The sequence below is a fragment of a genome, unplaced genomic scaffold (assembly GCF_019419815.1).
Source record: "Pyrus x bretschneideri cultivar Hongxiangsu unplaced genomic scaffold, Pyrus_bretschneideri_v1 Contig117, whole genome shotgun sequence".
In the NCBI taxonomy this organism is placed as follows: Eukaryota; Viridiplantae; Streptophyta; class Magnoliopsida; order Rosales; family Rosaceae; genus Pyrus; species Pyrus x bretschneideri.
This window is the reverse complement of record NW_025999410.1, coordinates 464,241-483,493: the sequence shown is the minus strand read 5'-3', so window position 1 is coordinate 483,493 and position 19,253 is coordinate 464,241. Positions and strand designations below refer to the sequence as shown.

At 34.9% G+C, this 19,253-nt stretch overlaps 1 protein-coding gene and 1 pseudogene across 2 annotated transcripts; both read right to left on the bottom strand.

Annotated features, from left to right (window-relative positions):
• Positions 1 to 2,902: 2,902 nt before the first annotated feature.
• LOC103942151 lies at positions 2,903 to 3,766 on the bottom strand (annotated as a pseudogene).
• A 2,571-nt stretch (positions 3,767 to 6,337) lies between these two features.
• Positions 6,338 to 11,649, bottom strand: LOC125474064 (xylose isomerase-like). Of its 2 annotated transcripts, none has more exons than XM_048577497.1 (15): positions 11,492 to 11,649; positions 10,820 to 10,905; positions 10,580 to 10,687; positions 10,323 to 10,452; positions 10,138 to 10,229; positions 9,939 to 9,989; positions 9,297 to 9,398; positions 8,732 to 8,890; positions 8,328 to 8,379; positions 8,118 to 8,197; positions 7,973 to 8,034; positions 7,810 to 7,850; positions 7,470 to 7,569; positions 7,296 to 7,367; positions 6,338 to 6,593 (listed from the first exon to the last, which is right to left on the bottom strand). In XM_048577497.1, the coding sequence occupies exons 8-14, from the start codon at positions 8,784 to 8,786 to the stop codon at positions 7,314 to 7,316; spliced, it is 444 nt and encodes a 147-aa protein (XP_048433454.1). In that variant the 5' UTR covers positions 8,787 to 8,890; positions 9,297 to 9,398; positions 9,939 to 9,989; positions 10,138 to 10,229; positions 10,323 to 10,452; positions 10,580 to 10,687; positions 10,820 to 10,905; positions 11,492 to 11,649; the 3' UTR covers positions 6,338 to 6,593; positions 7,296 to 7,313. The 2 variants fall into 2 exon arrangements, with proteins under 2 accessions (XP_048433454.1, XP_048433453.1); XM_048577496.1 differs by having other exon boundaries at positions 7,964 to 8,034; positions 11,492 to 11,647.
• Positions 11,650 to 19,253: the final 7,604 nt, after the last annotated feature.

Sequence of the window (19,253 nt, the reverse complement as noted above, 5' to 3'; positions counted from 1 at the left end):
GACAAGGCAGAGAGAGAGAGAGGAAATGAGCAGGGTATGTGTGTGGTCCAAAATCAACCAACCAAAGCCCAAAAACGACCACACAACGAAACAAACATATTAGGGGCAAAACCGTCATTTCATCCCTACGGTACGAAAAGTCCGGGACGAGCTGTCACATGATTAATGTATCAAGGGACTAAAATTAGATTTTGGTCTTACTCATGGTTTTAGTCTAAAAGTTATCTTTACCAAGTATTAAAATGAAGTTTCCTATTTTATGTTTTAAGTTATTAATTTTTTAACACATATATTCCACCATTTGTACAGTAACATGTGGTGTACCATCTCGTGTTCCAGTTACACTGAAAAATCTCTCTAACTATAGCTACCTCTACGCATAACATATATATGAATAAAGTTCTCATTTAAGGGACACCTTGTTTGCCAGGGGTAGTCATTCATTGTTTTTACCGACGATTGTGAGATTGTTTCCTCAATGGTGCCGTGACGGTAGTTTTCTTGATTGTAAGAGTCTTATTCTTCACTAGTGTCGCAATGATGCTTACCTAAGGTTCTCATTTTCAGAACATTTGAGGACCTCTTTTATATGAGTTTTTGGATTAATCTAACGGTAACTAAGCTTATTAGCTATAATAAGTCATTTTGTACCTAAACAAACTCTAGCACGGAACCATTAAAAAAAAGAAGGGATCAATCTCTTCCAATCAACGAAGAATAGGGTGCTATCGTTCACACTCTAGCTATAATAGTAATTTCCATTTTACTATTTAAATCGAACTTATAACGCTCGTAACTTCTTCTTTGTAGCTTTGATCTGCGAACGGTTTTTGCCTACGTGTTCATGGAATCGACATTCATTCGAAAACATTAATGTGACCTCGAAAAGTCTATGGATTTTAAAAATTAATTACGAAAATTCATACCTTGTAACTATACAATTCAAATTCTAAAATTAACGGAAATAAAATAAAAATAGCATAAATACAGAATTAATGTAAATAAGATACATAATTAAATAATGAAATACCGGGGACGAGATTTCACAGTTGTGGCCCACCACTTGCAAAAAAAAGAGTAGGGAATAAGGCACACCGAAAGAGAAAAATACAACTAATCCCACCGCAAAAAATACAGATTGTAAATCCAAATTGATTTTGGAGTATTTTTATCAAAATAACAATAAAGTAATTATGTATTGCCCTGCACTATTAGAAATGGAAAATATAGCATTGCACTACACATTAAAAATTAATAATTTGGAGGGCTATAAAAATGGCATAGGGGCTCCATTTAACCAAACCATTTGAGATGGCCTAATGGCCTTGTACTAGTAGTATACGTCTTTTCTCCTGAAATGAGTTTTAAATGCGAGATATTGGTATTAGTATGTTTGTTTTGTAAAAGCTCATGAACAACTAGTATTTTTTTACGAGACAACTAAAATTAGATTCTATTAATTTGGAGGGCTATAAAAATGGCACAGGGGCTACATTTAACCAAACCATTTGAGATGACCTAATGGCCTTGTACTAGTAGTATAAGTCTTTTCTCCTGAAATGAGTTTTAAATGCGAGATATTGGTATTGGTATGTTTGTTTTGTAAAAGCTCATGAACAGCTAGTATTTTTTTACGAGACAACTAAAATTAGATTCTATTAATTTGGAGGGCTATAAAAATGGCACAGGGCTACATTTAACCAAACCATTTGAGATGGCCTAATGGCCTTGTACTAGTAGTATAAGTCTTTTCTCCTGAAATGAGTTTTAAATGCGAGATATTGGTATCGGTATGTTTGTTTTGTAAAAGCTCATGAACAACTAGTATTTTTTTACGAGACAACTAAAATTAGATTCTATTAATAAAATATGCATGGAATATAATATCATGTTTGAGATTCGGTTTTTAGTGTTATCATCAATTTGAATTTCTTTAAAGACGAAATTGATATTATGTCCTCTGTTTTCTTTTGTTTTCAAAGAAATTACAAGTGGGATAGTAAATTAGACGAAATTGATATTATGTCCAACCATACATCTAGATTAAACATTTTTCAGATAAAATGTGTTGTTCCCGGGCATGTAAAAAAATGTAATTATACATTCCTACCCCATCCCTTGGAAGGAAAATGATAACAATGAGAAAACAGACCGAGATGGTGGTTTTTGCCTGCGAAGCGAAGAACATTCTCCTGGCACTAACACTTTGGCTGCATTAGGGGAATGGTTAAGTGAAACTCTTGATGTAGCCTCCCACTCGTTTCAATCATCAAAATGAAAAAACATGTTTATGTTTGACTAGTATTCTATTGAAAATTTTGTGTTGTAATGTTTTGTATATTTATTTTTTAAGTTGTGAGGCCAAGTTGTGAACTTTTCGTTATGAAGTTCAACTATAGTAAAACAAGTTAAGCTTTAGCAAAGTGATAGTCAATTTAATTCAGCTCGTTCACAACCTAGATTTTGGTGTTTAGACTTTCTTTCATCCAATTTGGTTACAAAATTTTACTCCTTCCTTTGGTGCTAGTCGGACCATTAACCTCAATGAATGTTTCCCTCTTGTATCTTCCAAAAAACAAAAATAAAAAATAAAAAATAAAGAAGGAAGAGAGAAGATATCAAATATATTATATCTGATACCTTCAGACTTCAAAGTAGTTACAATCCAAAGTCCAATAACTTTATTTAACATTTTTAACTGATCATTAGTCAATGCATGGACTACACGTTTACCATCTACACATATAATGTAGAATACTATAAAAATAAACGCACGCGCGTGCACATATATATAGATGATGTTAAAGATATCAAATTTTAAAATCATAATTTGTAGATCACATGATGTGTCGATTGACAATTGGACTCTATTTTTAATGATTTAAAGAATGGTACTAACATCAACCACCACATCCTATGAACTACAAAAAAAAATAGTCTAAAAATTTGACATTCCTAACATTTTCCTACGTATATATAATGATTTACAAAAATTAAAATCAGACCCGAACCCAACCGAACCGTGGCTCGGGCAACATGATGCCCATTTCGTAACTTAAAGTCTAAGGTCTATGCATCTTTGTCTTTGTTGAAGCAGTATGCAGGTGCTTGAGTGACTGTATCTGGTAACACTGCGCCAACCTCAAATGTCATTACCTGAGAAGATATTCCTACAAAATAATCATACAAATCATTAGCAGTAACCTATTGATGACTAATTACTTGAATCAGGCTTCTTCAGTAGCGAAAATATAATTGCTAGGGAACTAAGAAGAATGGCATACATATACCATCGTAGAAATCCCAACGAACTGGCCTCTTAGTGTAAACTTCCTCATAGTACCAAATAAAATCCACCTTCTCCCACACATTGCAAAGAAAACCATCTGTGACTTCCGTCCCAAGATACTCTGCTCCGTCAAGAAAATCGGGCCTTGGAATGCCAACTCCAAAATCCATAATCTCGCAACTTCCGTTGTCACCGACTCTATGTCGTACCACCTAGCTGCTTCTGAATTCTGTTGACGTTCCTACCTCTCGGCCAGTCGTACCAGAGATCGCTGAGCTGGTGGTGTGTTGTGTTCAGGTCCATGAATAGAAGTGCATGGAATTGCAGTGCCCATGGCAACGGTGTTGGGTTCGAGTTTGAGCAAGTCAGTACCTGCAGTATTATGCAGGTTGTTAAGCATAGTTGCAGTGGTAGGTTGAGCTGCTTCATCTTGTTTCCTTTCCTCTCTCTCTCTCTCTCTCTCTGCTTCTTGTGGTGATGTTTATTAACTTGTTTTGAGTAGTATAAAACACAACTGATCTGAGCGGTTGAGAAGCAAAGGCAATAGTACTGCACCTGTCCCACCTCATATGTAACTATAGCTCCCTCTATGCATAACATAAATATGTATAAAGTTCTCATTTAAGGGACACTTTGTTTGCTAGGGGTACTGCTACATTGTTTTTACCGACGATTTTGAGAACATGCGAGGATCTCTTTCATTTGAGATGTTAGATTAATCTAACGGTAGTAAGCTTATTATATATAAGAAGCCATGTTGTACCTAAACAAATTGTAGGATCGTAACCAATTAAAAAACAAAGGCTTTTTAGCCAAAATGGTCCCTGAAATTGTCTACCATCCATTATTTTGGTTTTTCCGTTAAAAACTCCGTTAAGTGTCGCAGAGCTCTTGGCCGAAAGTTTGGGTAATTTTCAAATCTTTGTAACTTAATCGTTTTTTAACCAAATTCGAGCCATAATATATCAAAATGAAGATAGGAAAGTGTAGAACAAGATTATACCTATTTGGAAGCCCAATGGTTACTGGAGATGGCTGGAAAAAATAGCCTAAAAGGTGACTGGTCTGTGGGAAAAATGGAAAATTCGCCGAAAACTAGGTAAACTTAAAACGTTCATAACTTCTTCAATACTCAATGAAATCAAGTGATTCGAAAACAAAAATCATACTTCTCAACGAGATGAAGAGAATGGTACCTTCCTCGACGGCTAATTCATCTTCTTTTTTTTTTTTTTTTTTCAGGAAAATGGCTCGAAAGTGGCTAACTCGAGACTAAGACAGCCAATTTCGAAACGTTTTCCAGCCAAACCACGGCAATTTAGCCGTCGAGAAAGGTACCATTCTCTTGGTCTAGTTAAGAAGTATGATTTTCGGTTTTGAATCACTCAATTTTGTTGAATATTGAAGAAGTTATGAACCTTTAAATTTTATCCAGTTTCCAGCAAGTTTTCTAGTTTTCCCGTGGATCAATTACACTTTAGGATATTTTCCGGCCATCTCCGGCAACCATTGGGCTTCCAAATAGGTATAATCTTGTTCTACACTTTCCTCTCTTCATTTTGATATATTATGGGTCGAATTTGATTAAGAAATGATTGAGTTACGAAACTTTAAAAATTACCCAAACTTTCGGCCAAAAACTCCGCAACACTTAACGGAGTTTTTAACGGAATGACCAAAATAATGAATGATGGACAATCTCAGAACCATTTCTATTAATTTTCAATATCAAGGATAAAGTGATGTATTATACAAATCTCAGAAACCATTTTAACTAAGCTAAAAAAACAAATGAAGAGTAAGCGAAGAATAGGGTGCTATCGTTCGCACTCAGTTGATGATGGCCAGCGTCGATCCCTTCCCCTCAACAATCCTTTCTCCACCTCAGTTTTTCTTTTTCTTTTTTTCTTTTTGCCTAGTAAAAATAAGGGCCGATTGGGATTTTCCATCGTCTTCGTCCGAAAATTTGAATTCTTGAATTGTTGAAGCAATTTGTGGAATTGGATTGGCTGGAATTGGTTTGTAAAGTTATTAGGGTTTTATGTAATTGGATTGTTTGGTTTCTTTGATCTGGTTCGTTCAAATTGTATTTTGTTGAGATACACGATGAAGACGACTGGGCTTTGTAAATGGAGGGATATGTGAAACCTCAGGGATATGTGAATTCTCCTTTTTTTTTTTTTTTTTTTTTTCAATTGATATTTTGTTTAGTTGTAACATGGAGTATTTAAAGTAAATAAGTCATTTAGTACTACGGTTTAGTAGTATTTCTCTTCACTTGTAAGTGAGGTCTTAGGTTCGATTCTCATCAAATGCGAGTTTGAACCACATTATTGCTCCCTCATTGTGAGGCTAAAACCACCTCTTTCCCTTTAATGCAAATAATATCGTTTTTCTTGAAGAAAAAAGAGTAATAAACCTAGCTACCGTTAGATTAATCTAATGACTTATATAAAAGAGATCCTCACAAGTTTTCACAGTGAGGACCTTATGTGAGCAGTACTGTCCTTGTTGGTTGTATATAAGTCCTCTATGGTGAGGAATTATATTCTATTTCCGATGAATTTGTAATTGTTGAGTTGTGAAGTTTTTTTAGCATATGGTAAGGTTTGATTTGAGGCCCTAGTTTGACATGCTTGTCCTATATCTTCAATATAATATGACGTAGGAGTTAAGAATCGGTTGTTCCCAAACTCCTAGGTCTTATTGTTCCCAGACTCCTAGTTTGAAATGCTTGTCCAATATCATTTAATGTGAGATTCATTCTTAACACGTCACCTCACGTGTGACAAATTTTCAAGCCTAACATGTGAACAACACAAAAGAGCAATGTGGAGTGCGTGTGGCCATTCGACTTCACACGTGGAACAACCTGCTCTAATACCATGAAATTTCTTAAGGGGCCTTAGGCATGTGCTAGCTAAGATCATCAAACTGCATACATTTGCCCCTGAATTGAAATTTGAAAGGCAAATCATGCTCCATTTCATGCACCACATATATTGTTCAAATTTAAAAAGGAAACCTCAACAGCAATATACCAAATCATGGCTCAAAAGCTGCGTAAACGCTGTCGTAGACTAGGTAGGATAAGCATTCCAGACCATCCCATATAGGCAATATGTAACTCTACATGGTTACAAGAATCTAGATCAACTGGTTACTTGTATACTCTCCAAGAACAAAGGAAACACTGTCCTTTATTGGTAAATATTACTACATCAATTATTTCTACCAAACAAAAAACTCGTTATCCTATTCTGCGTGCTTACAATACCGACTGGAAAAGCATCTCCGCAAGTTCCTGAAACAAACCCCACAACTTGATATTACAACGTATCTTAAACATAAATTACTAGGATTGCACCGAGAGTATGTTATCATCCAGATTTTCATCTTCTCCTCATAACTACTTGCAAGCTTTACACGTGCTACGAATCCTTTTATTCGTCCAAAAATGAATTTTATTTTTTTCTCTATATTTTCTCAAGGAAGCTGAAATACTGAGTACAACTTCAGGAGAGTGCAGACATAATAAGAACAATTTCATTTTAGACAATTTTTTTTTTCTTTTATCTTTTTCATACTTCTCAGATCTTCCATCGCCTATTTAGATTTTCATCACTGGTGTTAGAAATATGTATGGTCACCCAGAATGCAGAGATCATGATGCAGACATAATAAGAGCAATATGATTTTAGACATATTTCTTAATATATATCCTGAGGCGTTGACTCTTCTGTTTCGATTATTTCTATTATATATGCATCCGCAGTGCCAGTATTGAAGCAAATTTTCTGTGATTGTTCGGATATTTGATGCTAGGAGCTCAGATGAATGTTTCTAAACCAAGTATTACCAGCTTGGCAGAAGGAACTCTCGGTTCACCCCATCCTATGGCCTTCTTCTCAAGATACTCAAAATCACCCTTACCGGCCTGTTGAAGGTGCAGCCATCTAGGCCATTTAAACCCACAAAACTAGACATAGTGTTTGAAAGTGGTTACCTCTATAAGTGCCCCAATTTATGTATCGAAACTCTCATATCTTTTGCGAACAAGCTCATGCAGAGAACCATCCTTTGTAATTCAAAAATGAAGAGACATGGTATCATGATTAGCAAGCAGAAAAACAAAATCATAATTCATTGAGAAAGAGGAAGTCAAGCGCACACACACTACCTCAATCAGCTTCACAACATTACGGAGGCCACGGGCCAGGGTATCCATTCCGCTGATATGAGCAATGAACAAATCCTCAACATCTGTGCTTTCCCTCCATCTAAATATTGTTTAATAAAAAGGAAAAAAGAAACAATATAAGAAAACTTAGCTACCAGCATAAAAAGGATAATGCTAGGGAGACCAAATTTTTAAACCAAATGGTGTCGTGGTTGATGATTGGATTATTACTTGGTTTGCGAATTTGGTTTAAAAATTTGGTCTCCCTAGCATTATCTGCATAAAAATGTCACCATATATGCATTCACAATAAAATGGAAAGTCAATATAAGGAACTGACAATTTTGCATCAAAGTTGAATCCTCCTGGTGCTATTCCTCCCTGAGATAAAGAGAGAACAGAAATAGATAAGCTCATGAAATTGCATGCCCGACCAATCACAAGTTTTTAAACCTTAAAACAAGAAGCTGAAATTGATGTCATTTGTGGCATACATTCTTTACTACACTGTGGATAACCAGAGTTGCATCTGCAATATCTGTGAGAAACTGATCTGTATCCCACCCTGTGACAGTGACAAAATCACCGTTTATAACCTTCATTCATATATAGTTTCGGTTACAAAAAGATTTGAAGTATTACAATAACCAGTCTGAGGATCTCCAGTGTTTGCATCAACGTTTCCTAGTAGACCATTCAGTCTTGCAGTTTCAAGCTCATGATAGCAGCTGCAAAGTACACAATTGTTACAGATTTGGCGAAGGATTTCAAATTTTCTGATGTGCTCACACAACTCGAGGGAGAAATATAACGTGAGCGTTTGCTTATGAAGAACTTAAGGCACAAGCTGTGATTTACCTGTGACCAGATAGTGTGGCATGATTGCACTCAATGTTAAGCTTAAATTCGCCTACAAAAGAAATGGGATGACGCTGTTAAGTATAACTCCTTTAAAGTAAGAAAACTATATATGATTGAAAAATAGTTCTCAATATCTCTGCTCTTCCAGTTCAATTGAAAGAAGGCTAGCACACTATTGAGCAAAACTTTCACGTAAAGAATTCAAATAAATGGACTACAAAATGACATGTCACTATGAATGCAAAAACCAAATATAAAAACACTTACTGTATTGTATAAAATTTCACAACTTATCTCATTCATATAGCCAACTTTGGAGCTTAACCAAAAACTAATAGTAACAAAGTCAAGTGACTCGTGAATATAGAGGGTACGTGTAAAATTCACATATGAGGCCATACTTTCGCAGGAAATTTGCTGATGTTGAAGCATCCCAGTCATACCTAACAAAATCATGAGAAAACAGATGAGTGAAAACCATATTAAATTACTAATAATCAAGCAAGTAGCATACTGGTGTTTGGTAGGTTCTTGAGGCTTGGGTTCAATCAACAATGTCCCTGAATGGCACAGAAAGGAAAGAAAAACATAAGCTCGCCTGAGCAAAGTAGTGGATACCAAAAGAACAACAAATAAAAATTGAAGAGAAATGTTGAGAAACTAGTCACTCTGGTATAAAACTAGAAGTTAAGGTTATAACGGTATCAGGTATAAAACTTTGGTATAAATTTAGTACAAGTATACCACTGAATCCAATTTTCTTCTTGTCGGCAACAACCGCTTCAAGAAACAGGTTACACCGCTACAGTGATATGGTAGCATAAATACAGTGTATTCCTAGGTAGGTTTGAACTACAGTTGCTAAAGGAGGGTTTATACACAACAGGAAAAGGAAAAAGAAAATGAGAAATTGAAATGTATCACTGAAAGGAAGCTTATTTTGAAATAACTGCAAATGGAACTCACCAGATGATCAAGCTCTCTTCCCAAGTCAGTATTCAAGAGACTCTGGTAACCCTCACGGCCACCCCAGAAAACATAACTTTCACCCCCTACATAATGTGTAACCTGCAGAACGTGCAAACAATTACATACAATAAGTTGAGGATGCATGTTGGTGCTACTAGGTAATCTTTGGAACAAATATGTTTCCTTTCAGAATTTGTTCCTAAGATTACCTAGTAGCACCACCATACATGTAACGAGGATGCAAAAACAGCTGCGCTGTGCCCCATAAAGGTCGAATTTTGGTTCCCTACAGGGCATATGAAAGAATTTAATGTGCTTTCCTAAATACTTGGACATTTTAGTATTTTACATTTTCCACTTGACCTTGTTAGGAATTTATCAGAAAACATTGACTAGCATGGGGTTTTGGAGGCTGGGTATGATTGATTGGTCTCCCTTTCCATCGTAAAGTGACCAAAAAAGAATTGTCAGACAACCGATGAGCCATGCCTAAATTGCAGTGGGAGAATTAAGTATGACTGCACATGTCACATCTTGAAATCAATGTAACAGAACTTTCATTTGCATGAAAATAATTGCCTTCATGTATTATGTCAGTTTATCATATCATTCCGTGCTGCTGTACTTGTGCAGAAGTACCTGAAGCTCCTTAGCAAGGGCCACCACTTCATCCAAGTTTTTATTAGATTCCTGCAACGGGCAAAACAAGGTCAATGAACAATTTCCAGGTTCATAAGATCTTGTACTTTCCTTGAGAGAGCAATGCAATTTCCTATCTCCTAATTTGCTTTTTTCACATTCTAAAACAGTTATATAAGTAAACTAGAAAGTGTATCACCTCCAAGGTTTTGCCATCGAGAGCTATATCCCTGTCATGGAAACACCACCTATCAACTCCAAGCTTGTTTATGAACTGAAAGTTGGCTCTCACTGCATCATCATTTATTCAAGAATATGTATTACGTTAGCTCAATAATCATCAATCACAAATGCAAAGGATAAAAGTAAGAGTCAAAATCTCACTTCTTCACTTTGCCATAGCCACAGAATTAGTTCCATCCTCCCATGGCTAATTCTTTGTAGGTGCACCAAATGGGTCACCTCCTGTTCCACAGAATGTGTGCCAAAATGCAACACTAAACCTCATCCACTCCTATGGTTATGAAGAAACTTCGGTCACAAACCATTAACTGCTTCATAATTCAAATTTTATTAGGAATTAAACAAAAGAAAATTGAAAAGGTCTATCAAGATAAGAGTAGTGTTTCATAAGCCTTTACCTCATACTTAATTTTGGGAATGCCAGGGAAAAATTCCCCTTCCCATTCATCAGAATCACTGCACCCACTTCCAAGATCTGATGCAGGGCATGTTGGCGAATCAGCAATCTGTGTTCAATACAAAACCATTGATAATAAGAAAAGAAAATCAAAATTTAGTTGGAATTAATCTTTAAACAATATATGTATCTGTGTATTGTATGTATATGGAAATATTGTAGGTGGAGGAAGATTCGTTACCACTCCAAATGTAACCACATTCAAACAAAGAAGAAGCAACAAAATCCTCCCAGCCTTCATTTTCAGCGTCTCATGCAAATATAGCCCTGCCATATAACAAAATTGATCACATCCATCAAAGTCCAAATGAACACACATAATCACAAGTGTATTCTAGTGAAAACCCGTAATCGGATTCACGTGATACCTCTCTCTTTCACAGACACCAAAAAGCATACAGCAACAAGAGAAGCACTCTGTGGAGAGCTCAGCAATCAGTGACCAGTGATCACGACCATTAAATGAATTTACACACTTTTCATGAGCAATTACAATTACAGTAACACAGAGCCAAACAGAACTTCAATTTTACGAGATTACCAATACCCATCATCAAAATTACCACACAAAAAATGGGTTTCCATCAAAATATTCATTCATCAAAGCAGAAAGGTTCAAACTTCAAATTAACCAAAGCCTGATCACCACTAACTTTTACTAATTACCACATCCAAAATTATCACCAGCCTCCTTAAAAACAAAGACAAAAAATTGGGAACAAATAATCAAAAACCAAAATTACAACTTATCACGAACACAAATTAACAAAAAAGTTATCCAAAAAAAAAAAAAAAACCAAAATTTACGGCTTAAGGCTGACAGAAAAGGGGAGAGATGGAGGGAGAGACTTACAGAACGAGATGAGCTCTCCGAATATGATGATGTAAAATGGCGGTTCCCAGTGACTGTGTATAAATACCTGATTTTCCAAATTTAATCCACAATTTTAGTTTCAATTTATTGAATTGGATTAGCTGACGATCACCGTTCTTTTCCACAGCATCCACAGTGGTTCGAATTTCCAAACGATTTGGTACATCTATTTTATTTTACCATTTTACCCATGTAGGTGCGCATTTTAGTCTTTTAGAGCAACTAGAATGGGGGCAAATGTGTCACTTGACAGGATTATTTGTTGCCTATTATTTCGATCCAATTTCGCACCAGTTAGGATTAAGGATTATCAGTTTGTAAATGATAACTTTACGTGCGACGTGGTAACGTGCCTCACAGGCACAGTTTTATTGGAAGATGGTGCAGCTTACAGCCGTTTGATTGTTTGATTGTTTGATTGTCTGTTATCTCACTAAGTTGGAAATCACACGTGGCAAGGACTCAGCAGTGCGAATGGAGATATCAGACTGTCAATTACCAAAAGAGGACGTCCGTTAATTTACTTGAGAAAATAAAATAAAATGGTTTTCTTGTGAATAGTGTTGTAAAGTGGGTGTGAAGATCCGCGTAAACAAGCACGTAAAATCGAAGAATGAATTTCAAATTTGTAAGCTTCAATACTAGAAGTTTGGTATTTATTATTGGCTTTTTAATTAAAATGATCTCTAAGATTTGAATAACTCTTTACTTTTGTTCTTGAAATTTAAAATCAATATAAGTAGCCCTTAAGATTATCTATCATCAATCATTTTGGTCCTTGAATGAAAAATTATGTTAAATAAAGATCAAAATGATAAAATTACCTTAAACCCCTGAGATCTAAAATCAATATAAGTGGCCCCTAAGATGATTATCTACCATCAATCATTTTAGTCATTGGGTGAAAAATTATGTTAAATAAGGATCAAAATAATAAAATTACCCTTAATTTAATAAACAATAAGCCAAAGTGATTTGACAAAAATTGAGGATATTTTTGTCATATTACCCTTATTTTATGGAGATTTTTCACATAATGACCAAAATGATTGATTGTGGACAAACTCAGAGACTAATTTTATTGATTTCGAATCTCAGAGACCAAAGTGAGGAGTTATTCAAATCTCATGGACTATTTTAGCTAAAAGACCTGTATTATTTAGGTGTGTAGGATTTTAGCATGCAATATTTGGTGTTGTAGACTTTTGCATGTTAAGTGCTCAATACAAAGAGCATGCAAGTATGATAATAAAAACTTAAGAGAAGAAACAGAAGAAGAGAAAAAGAAAATAGATAAAAGGCAGAAGAGAGAGCAGAGAAAAATATTGAGAGTTATTTTTATACTTTTATTAGTTCAGATAATGAAAGAAAGTACTATTGCTGTTCTAAGGATGTAGCCACTCTCCCATAACATACAAAATCCCAGAAAGATCCATCGGTTAACTCAATCAAAGTCTTAGAAATACTGATAGACATGAAATTCATAGAAGTTGATAGTCGTGTTAACGACTTTTAAACTCTAACTTCCTGACCTCATATGCAAAACGCTTTCTTCATTCAAGTTGTTCATTATCCTCTTATCCATACGAAACTAAAATTTGGGCCATATCCAATGGTTTGATCTCCCTATAATTCTCAGAGATATTACTCTTTGATACATGACTACTGTTAGAAAAGAGAAAGGGAATATAGTAAACTAATATTTACTTTTCCCTTATTATTATTAATTTTGTTGTTAAAGTGAATAGTGCAGTATAAATACGTGATGGCATGGCACTGTTGCCCTTCTTATAATAACAATTATTATCTTTAACCTTTACTCATTCAAAGCAATTTATTTATAGTGGCGGGAATTACTACTCTTTGCTTTAGTTTATTTAGGGGTTTTTGAACATTAATCCTTGCAAATGATTATAATTTAAAATAAAACCCTGATGCTAGATTACAAATCCAATTGAACCCCTTAAAGTGTACTTTTATTAAAATTTATGTTCTATTTTTGTTATTTAATGTCTCCACATTAAAATTTTAATTTTAATAATATGCACATATTAGTTCTTTCAATTAAATGTGAACATAAATTAGAAAATAGTAAAAAAGAAATAGTGACACATAAATATATAAATACATAAGGGTACATGAATGACTGTACCAAAACATTTGTATCGACATATATATAATAAAATTCACATGCATGTACCGAAATTTATTATATTGAATTAATGCATCGGAATGTACATACCAAAAATATTATATTAAGAATTGAGATAGGACGGAATGCATGCATTGAAATGTATTATATTAGTAATTAGGATGGGACAGAGGAGATTAGTCGACTGTACCGAAATGTACGTACTGATCTATATTATATTAGTGATTAGGATCGGACAGAGGAGATGAGTCAAATGTATCGAGGAAGGGGAAAGGGGCTGAGCTTGCATGAGGACGAGGAGGCGGTGGAGACCTTTTCGCTGCTGAGCTTGGGCGGCAATCTGATCGAATCTTCGAGAGATTAGGTCGAGGCGGCGGCAGAGACCTTTCTGCGGCACTATTGAGTGAGTTTTGTGAAGTTTTTATGTTGGAATTCAGTCATTCTTAGTCAATTTTGGTGTATGAGAAGCCAAACTTAATTAAGCCATTCATGCCTTTTGGAGTTCAGTCATTCATGCATCCTATGCCCTTGAACATTTCCAAAGATACCAACAAGTATTTTGCACAATTAAAAGGCTGGTAAGATAACAATATTATCTGATCTCTTCTACTTCACTGTTGGAGTATATAACAACTGTTGGACAATGATCTAACTAATCTCTCTCTTTTAGTTCCACTGTTGGAGTGATTTTCCATCTCTTCAACTATTGGTTGTGAGTTACCTGGACTAGTTGAAATAGGTTGTTTGAGTTCAGCACGGCGTAGCTTGTTGAAAACTTGCAAAAAACATAGGCAACTTTAACGAAACAAAAGCTTCGTACTGTTCATTTTAACAAAAACTATACTTTTATAAATCAATTCACTTTATCCTTTATTTTGTCATTACCGTTAAAACTTAAAGTTTCCAAACCATTTTCATTAGTTTTTCTAAAAATATATGGGATGTGATATCCACGCATCTCATTTCACTTCTCACACTCATTTTTAATTTTCGACTGTCAGATCGGATGAATTTAAGAAGATCAACCGACCGAAATTATTAAGGATGTGTGAAAAGGAAAATGGAATATGTGGATAGCACATCCCAAAATATACGAAGAGAGCTATGAAGCAAGCAATTCCGGATATGAGAAAGAGGCCCCAAAAACTTTTAAGATGATGCTGGTCTGACGTATGTTCAGTGGTCTCTAAATTGCAAGCCCTTTGCCCTTGCTTAAGCCACTTATCATGGATCCGCTATCCTCTGATGGTTGTAAAATTACAGTTGGCATGTCAGCGGCTAATGGGAGAGTTCCGTCGAAATGCCTGTTATGGCAAAGATGACATGTTAAAGCTTTGGTTCTTATTAACATTCGGCTAACTTGTAAAAGATGTAATGCTCCTGTTTTCAAAATACGAATGTCGTATGAAAAAAAACTCACAAATTCCCATCCCTTTTTGGTGAATTTTGATCCTCCAACCCCAAATTTGCAACGCGGAGAGAGGAAGAGTTGAGCATAAGGGCCTTCCTCAACCACCGCAGCAAGACCTCCACCTCCGTTTTTAGGACCATGCCGGAAAGCCAGTGCATCTGCTTGAGGAGACTGAAGAGCACCAAGCCTGTTCTTGGGTATTCCAAGTTCCTCACTTGAATAATGTTGAACGAAGGAACCACCTTGATAACCAATTTACTCATCGTTATTTTTCAAGTTTTCAATTCCTTCAATATGAGAAGATAGGTCATCCACTATGAGTATTGATGTCAGACTAGAGGTGTACCATGTGCTGATTATCAAAACTACAAAGAGCCATATGATTAGCGCTAGGCGACCAGGGGTGCTCACAGTGTTCTCTCCTGTGGAAGAGGCGCAGAAGCGAGTAAAAAAATAACCGAAAATTTTACGTATTAGTTCTTTCAATTGTATATGAATATAAATGGGAAATTGTTATTGACATTTCAAAAATCTCAATTTACACTCCAAATTTTCTATATTTGAAAAGAAAAATACACTTATGAGGAGTGTAGAATGAGGAGTGCCAATAATACTTCCCTATAAATGAGAAAATATTAAAAGAAATTAGTGACACATAAATACGTAAATACATAAGTGTATAGAAATGACTATACCGAAATGTTTGTGCCGACATATATATGAACCTAAATGTATGTACCGAAATGTATTATATTGAATTAATATACCTAAATGTTAATACTGAAATGTATGTATCGAAATGTATTATATTGAATTAAGTTACCGAAATGTATATATTGAAATAAATATACCGAAATGTGAATTATATTGAATTAATGTATATATATATTTGTATCAATGGATATACAAAAATATATCAAATGAATTAATATACCTAAATGAAGATTATACAAATTGTATATTCCTATATTATATAAAAATAAAATTTAGTTTACCTAAATGTAGACTTCAAAATATATTATGATGAATCAAATGAAAATGAAAATGAAATGTAATTAACACATTAAAAATAGGAAAAATGAAAGAAATAAAATATCGAAATATAATTAGTAAATGAGATGATTAAATGTATCAAGACTAAAATTAGATTTTAATTTAGCACAAGGTTATAGTCTTAAACTCATCTTTTTTAAGGATTAAAATGAAGTTTTTTATTTTAGTTACTTAGGAATTTGTTAAGTTATTGTCAGAGTTGTAAGGGTATTATAGAAACTTTAGGTCTATTAATTTGTAAACCCTTATAAATATTATACTAGAAATCCTTGAATAGAAGACTTGATTAATGAAAAATAGTTTATTTGCCTTGTGCATTTGAAGAGAGTGATTTCTAAATGTTAATGCATAATGGAGATTTAGGGGGGTGTAGTCAAGTTAGGATTTGAGAAGATTTTAAAAGATTTTGGTAAGCGATGGATTTCATAGGATTATGTGACCTCTACAAAATCCATATGTGTAACAACTCGTCCCTAATTTTACGACTTTATTAATTTTAAATGTGTGAATGGACCAAGATGCCCCTAGAGGCGAGATTGTTGACTTTCATTGATTGTCATTTAGTGACGCGTATGAGCTATTATTCTATCGTATTCTCGTAATACTCGAGCGTACGAACTCGTGGGCACAAGCGGAATCGAAATCAGAGTTACGATAGAATTTTACAGAACAACAAAGTGAAGGAAAATTTAGTAAATTCACTATCCTAGATATTTCCTCATCATTTTATTTTATTTTAATATTGTTTTTGTTTAGTGGGACCCACACACAACCTCTCCCTCACTCTCTTGCCCCGTGGCACTCTTTCCCTTACACTTTTGGACTCTTTCTCTTCTCTCTATCTTCTCCTTCATCTCTCTCCTCTTTAACACTCTTCCTGTTTCTCTCTCACACTCTAACTCTCTCTTCCCCCAAACTTACTCAGACTCCCTCTATTCTTTGCTAATTACCGAGGCACCACCACTGGCCTCTCCACTATGGCGAGCTCAATCTAGGCCAAGGTTTCCTTTTCTCTCTCATTGCACAGTGGCACTGCCATTGTTCAAGACTTTCTCCGACGATTTATCACCGTTCCCAGCAAAGCTAAGCCTAAAAAATCCCCAAGATCTTCGTGGATTGTGTTTAGGAATACAATTAGGATGTTTGCGAGGTCGCAATTGTTCGAACTAGGAATTCGTGGATTGGTTATACACAACATAATGAAATTCTACAAAATCTTTAATTTTTTTAATACACCTAGATTTGCATGGATTCTAAAAAAGGAAAATTAATGAAAAGGGCTTGAAAACTTTGAGTTTTAATGATAAGGACAAAATAAAAGGTAAAGTGAATAGTACCAGGATTGACTTTTTAGTGTAAAAATGTGGTTTTTCGTTAAAGTGAATAGTACGGTTGGCTTTTCGTTAAAACTCCCTTCTAAAAATCCTTTAAAATCTGTTAGTTGACTACTCCAAGATTTTAAAGTTTTTTAAATCCTCTCAAATCCGAGTTTGACTACACCCTCCTTATAATCAAATTTATTGCATATGTGGCATATTTTTATAGAGTGTTGGGTCTTACATATGTTTTTGTAGGCCACCTATAAGTTTGGGGGCCAACAGAGAGTCCAGAAATCAAAATGGAACGAATTTTATAAGGAATAAAGTGGTAACTTTTGAGTTACAAGGGCAAAGTAAGATCAGAACGAAGTTCCAGGGGCGTAGCAAAAAATAAGCTATTAACTGACTCGAACTTTTTACACATCATTTACATGTTATGGCTTTGTCACCTTTTAGGTGTCGACTAGCATGCCTCGATTTCAGTCTCTACTTAAATATTCGGATTGGGGTGTGCCATTTTGCATAGCAGAACGCTAGTGCAAAAATTGCATCCACAAATTGGTGGTTTCAATGAGAATTTGAGTAATACTTAATCGTTCTTGAGGTAAGAAATTTTATCCGTTTCTCTACTTTTATTTGATTTCACTTTTTCGCCATTCAAATTCACTTTTGAATAAAATGGTGGAAACTTGACGAACAACTAGCAAGAACATGAACACAAAATTCTCCAGGACAAAGCCAAGAATTCCTCATGTACCACATGTGGGAGGGGTGCAATCATTCGTGCAATCACCCCTGCAATTCGTAACCATCATATCCACCATATCAGTTCTGACAATCAACGATATAACTAGGTAGAATAAGCCAGACAACCCAATAAACGGGTTCTTTCAACACAAAGCAACATGTTTGAACCAGAAGAAGAACTGTTCATCCCTAGTTTACAATTGGTCCTTATATATCCTCCTTCCCTCCCTCCCTCCCTCCGTAGCTGTCGTCAAAGTTGAAAAGGAAAATATGACGACCATTACAAATTTTGGTGACAAGAAGATAAACTTGACTTGGTTTACAAATTAAGTCTGACTTGTGTTTGTGGCTAACTTATTGGATCCAATATTTCAAGTCTCCTCGAATGCATGTGTACAAAATGGGATGACCGAAAGTCGCAAACGGCAAGCACATGCCGTAACTCATGACGTATTTTCTAATACACTCAAATAGTTTACTTGTGACTAAATAATAAACAACATATAAATTATTCATATTTTGTCCAATTAATATGCAATGGCTAATTAATAAAACAAACACGTACAGAATCCTCGAGAAAATTGTATCTTCGCCCTTCGCTATTAAAATTTCCAGGGACTTTGAAAGCTACATCCAAAACGATAAATGTATGTCCCAATTTCGTGTGTGCGTATATAGGTTTGTTGTGTTTGTGGTAGCTATTTAAGGGATCACCATTTATGTTTATTTGTGCAAATTATCTTCAAATTAATGTATTAATTGGTCGCCAAAAAAAAGTGTACCCATGTGACATATACTTGTTTATCAATGAAATGTCTCTATCGTTTCTTGTAAAAAACAATATATATGTCCCAGTTGTGTAATTGACTAGAAGATTAATTAACTAGTACATTGCATATGTTTTAGAGATAAAGAAATAAATGAATGAATTATGTTACCGAGTTACAATGCATTACAAAGTAGACCCTACATTTACATGTCAAAATATTTATTAAAAACGTGTGTTCCATCCTTCTTATATATATAGGTTTCAGTCAGTCTAGGTTGGATCCGGTTGAA

Coding starts and splice junctions, on each gene's coding strand:
- LOC125474064 (XM_048577496.1), bottom strand. CDS start 8,786: ATGATTTTGTTAGGTATGACTGGGATGCTTCAACATCAGCAAATTTCC. Junction 8,380..8,731: donor TCAGCAAATTTCCTGCGAAA/GTATGGCCTCAT, acceptor TTTCTTTTGTAG/GCGAATTTAAGCTTAACATT. Junction 7,570..7,809: donor TTCAACTTTGATGCAAAATT/GTCAGTTCCTTA, acceptor AACAATATTTAG/ATGGAGGGAAAGCACAGATG.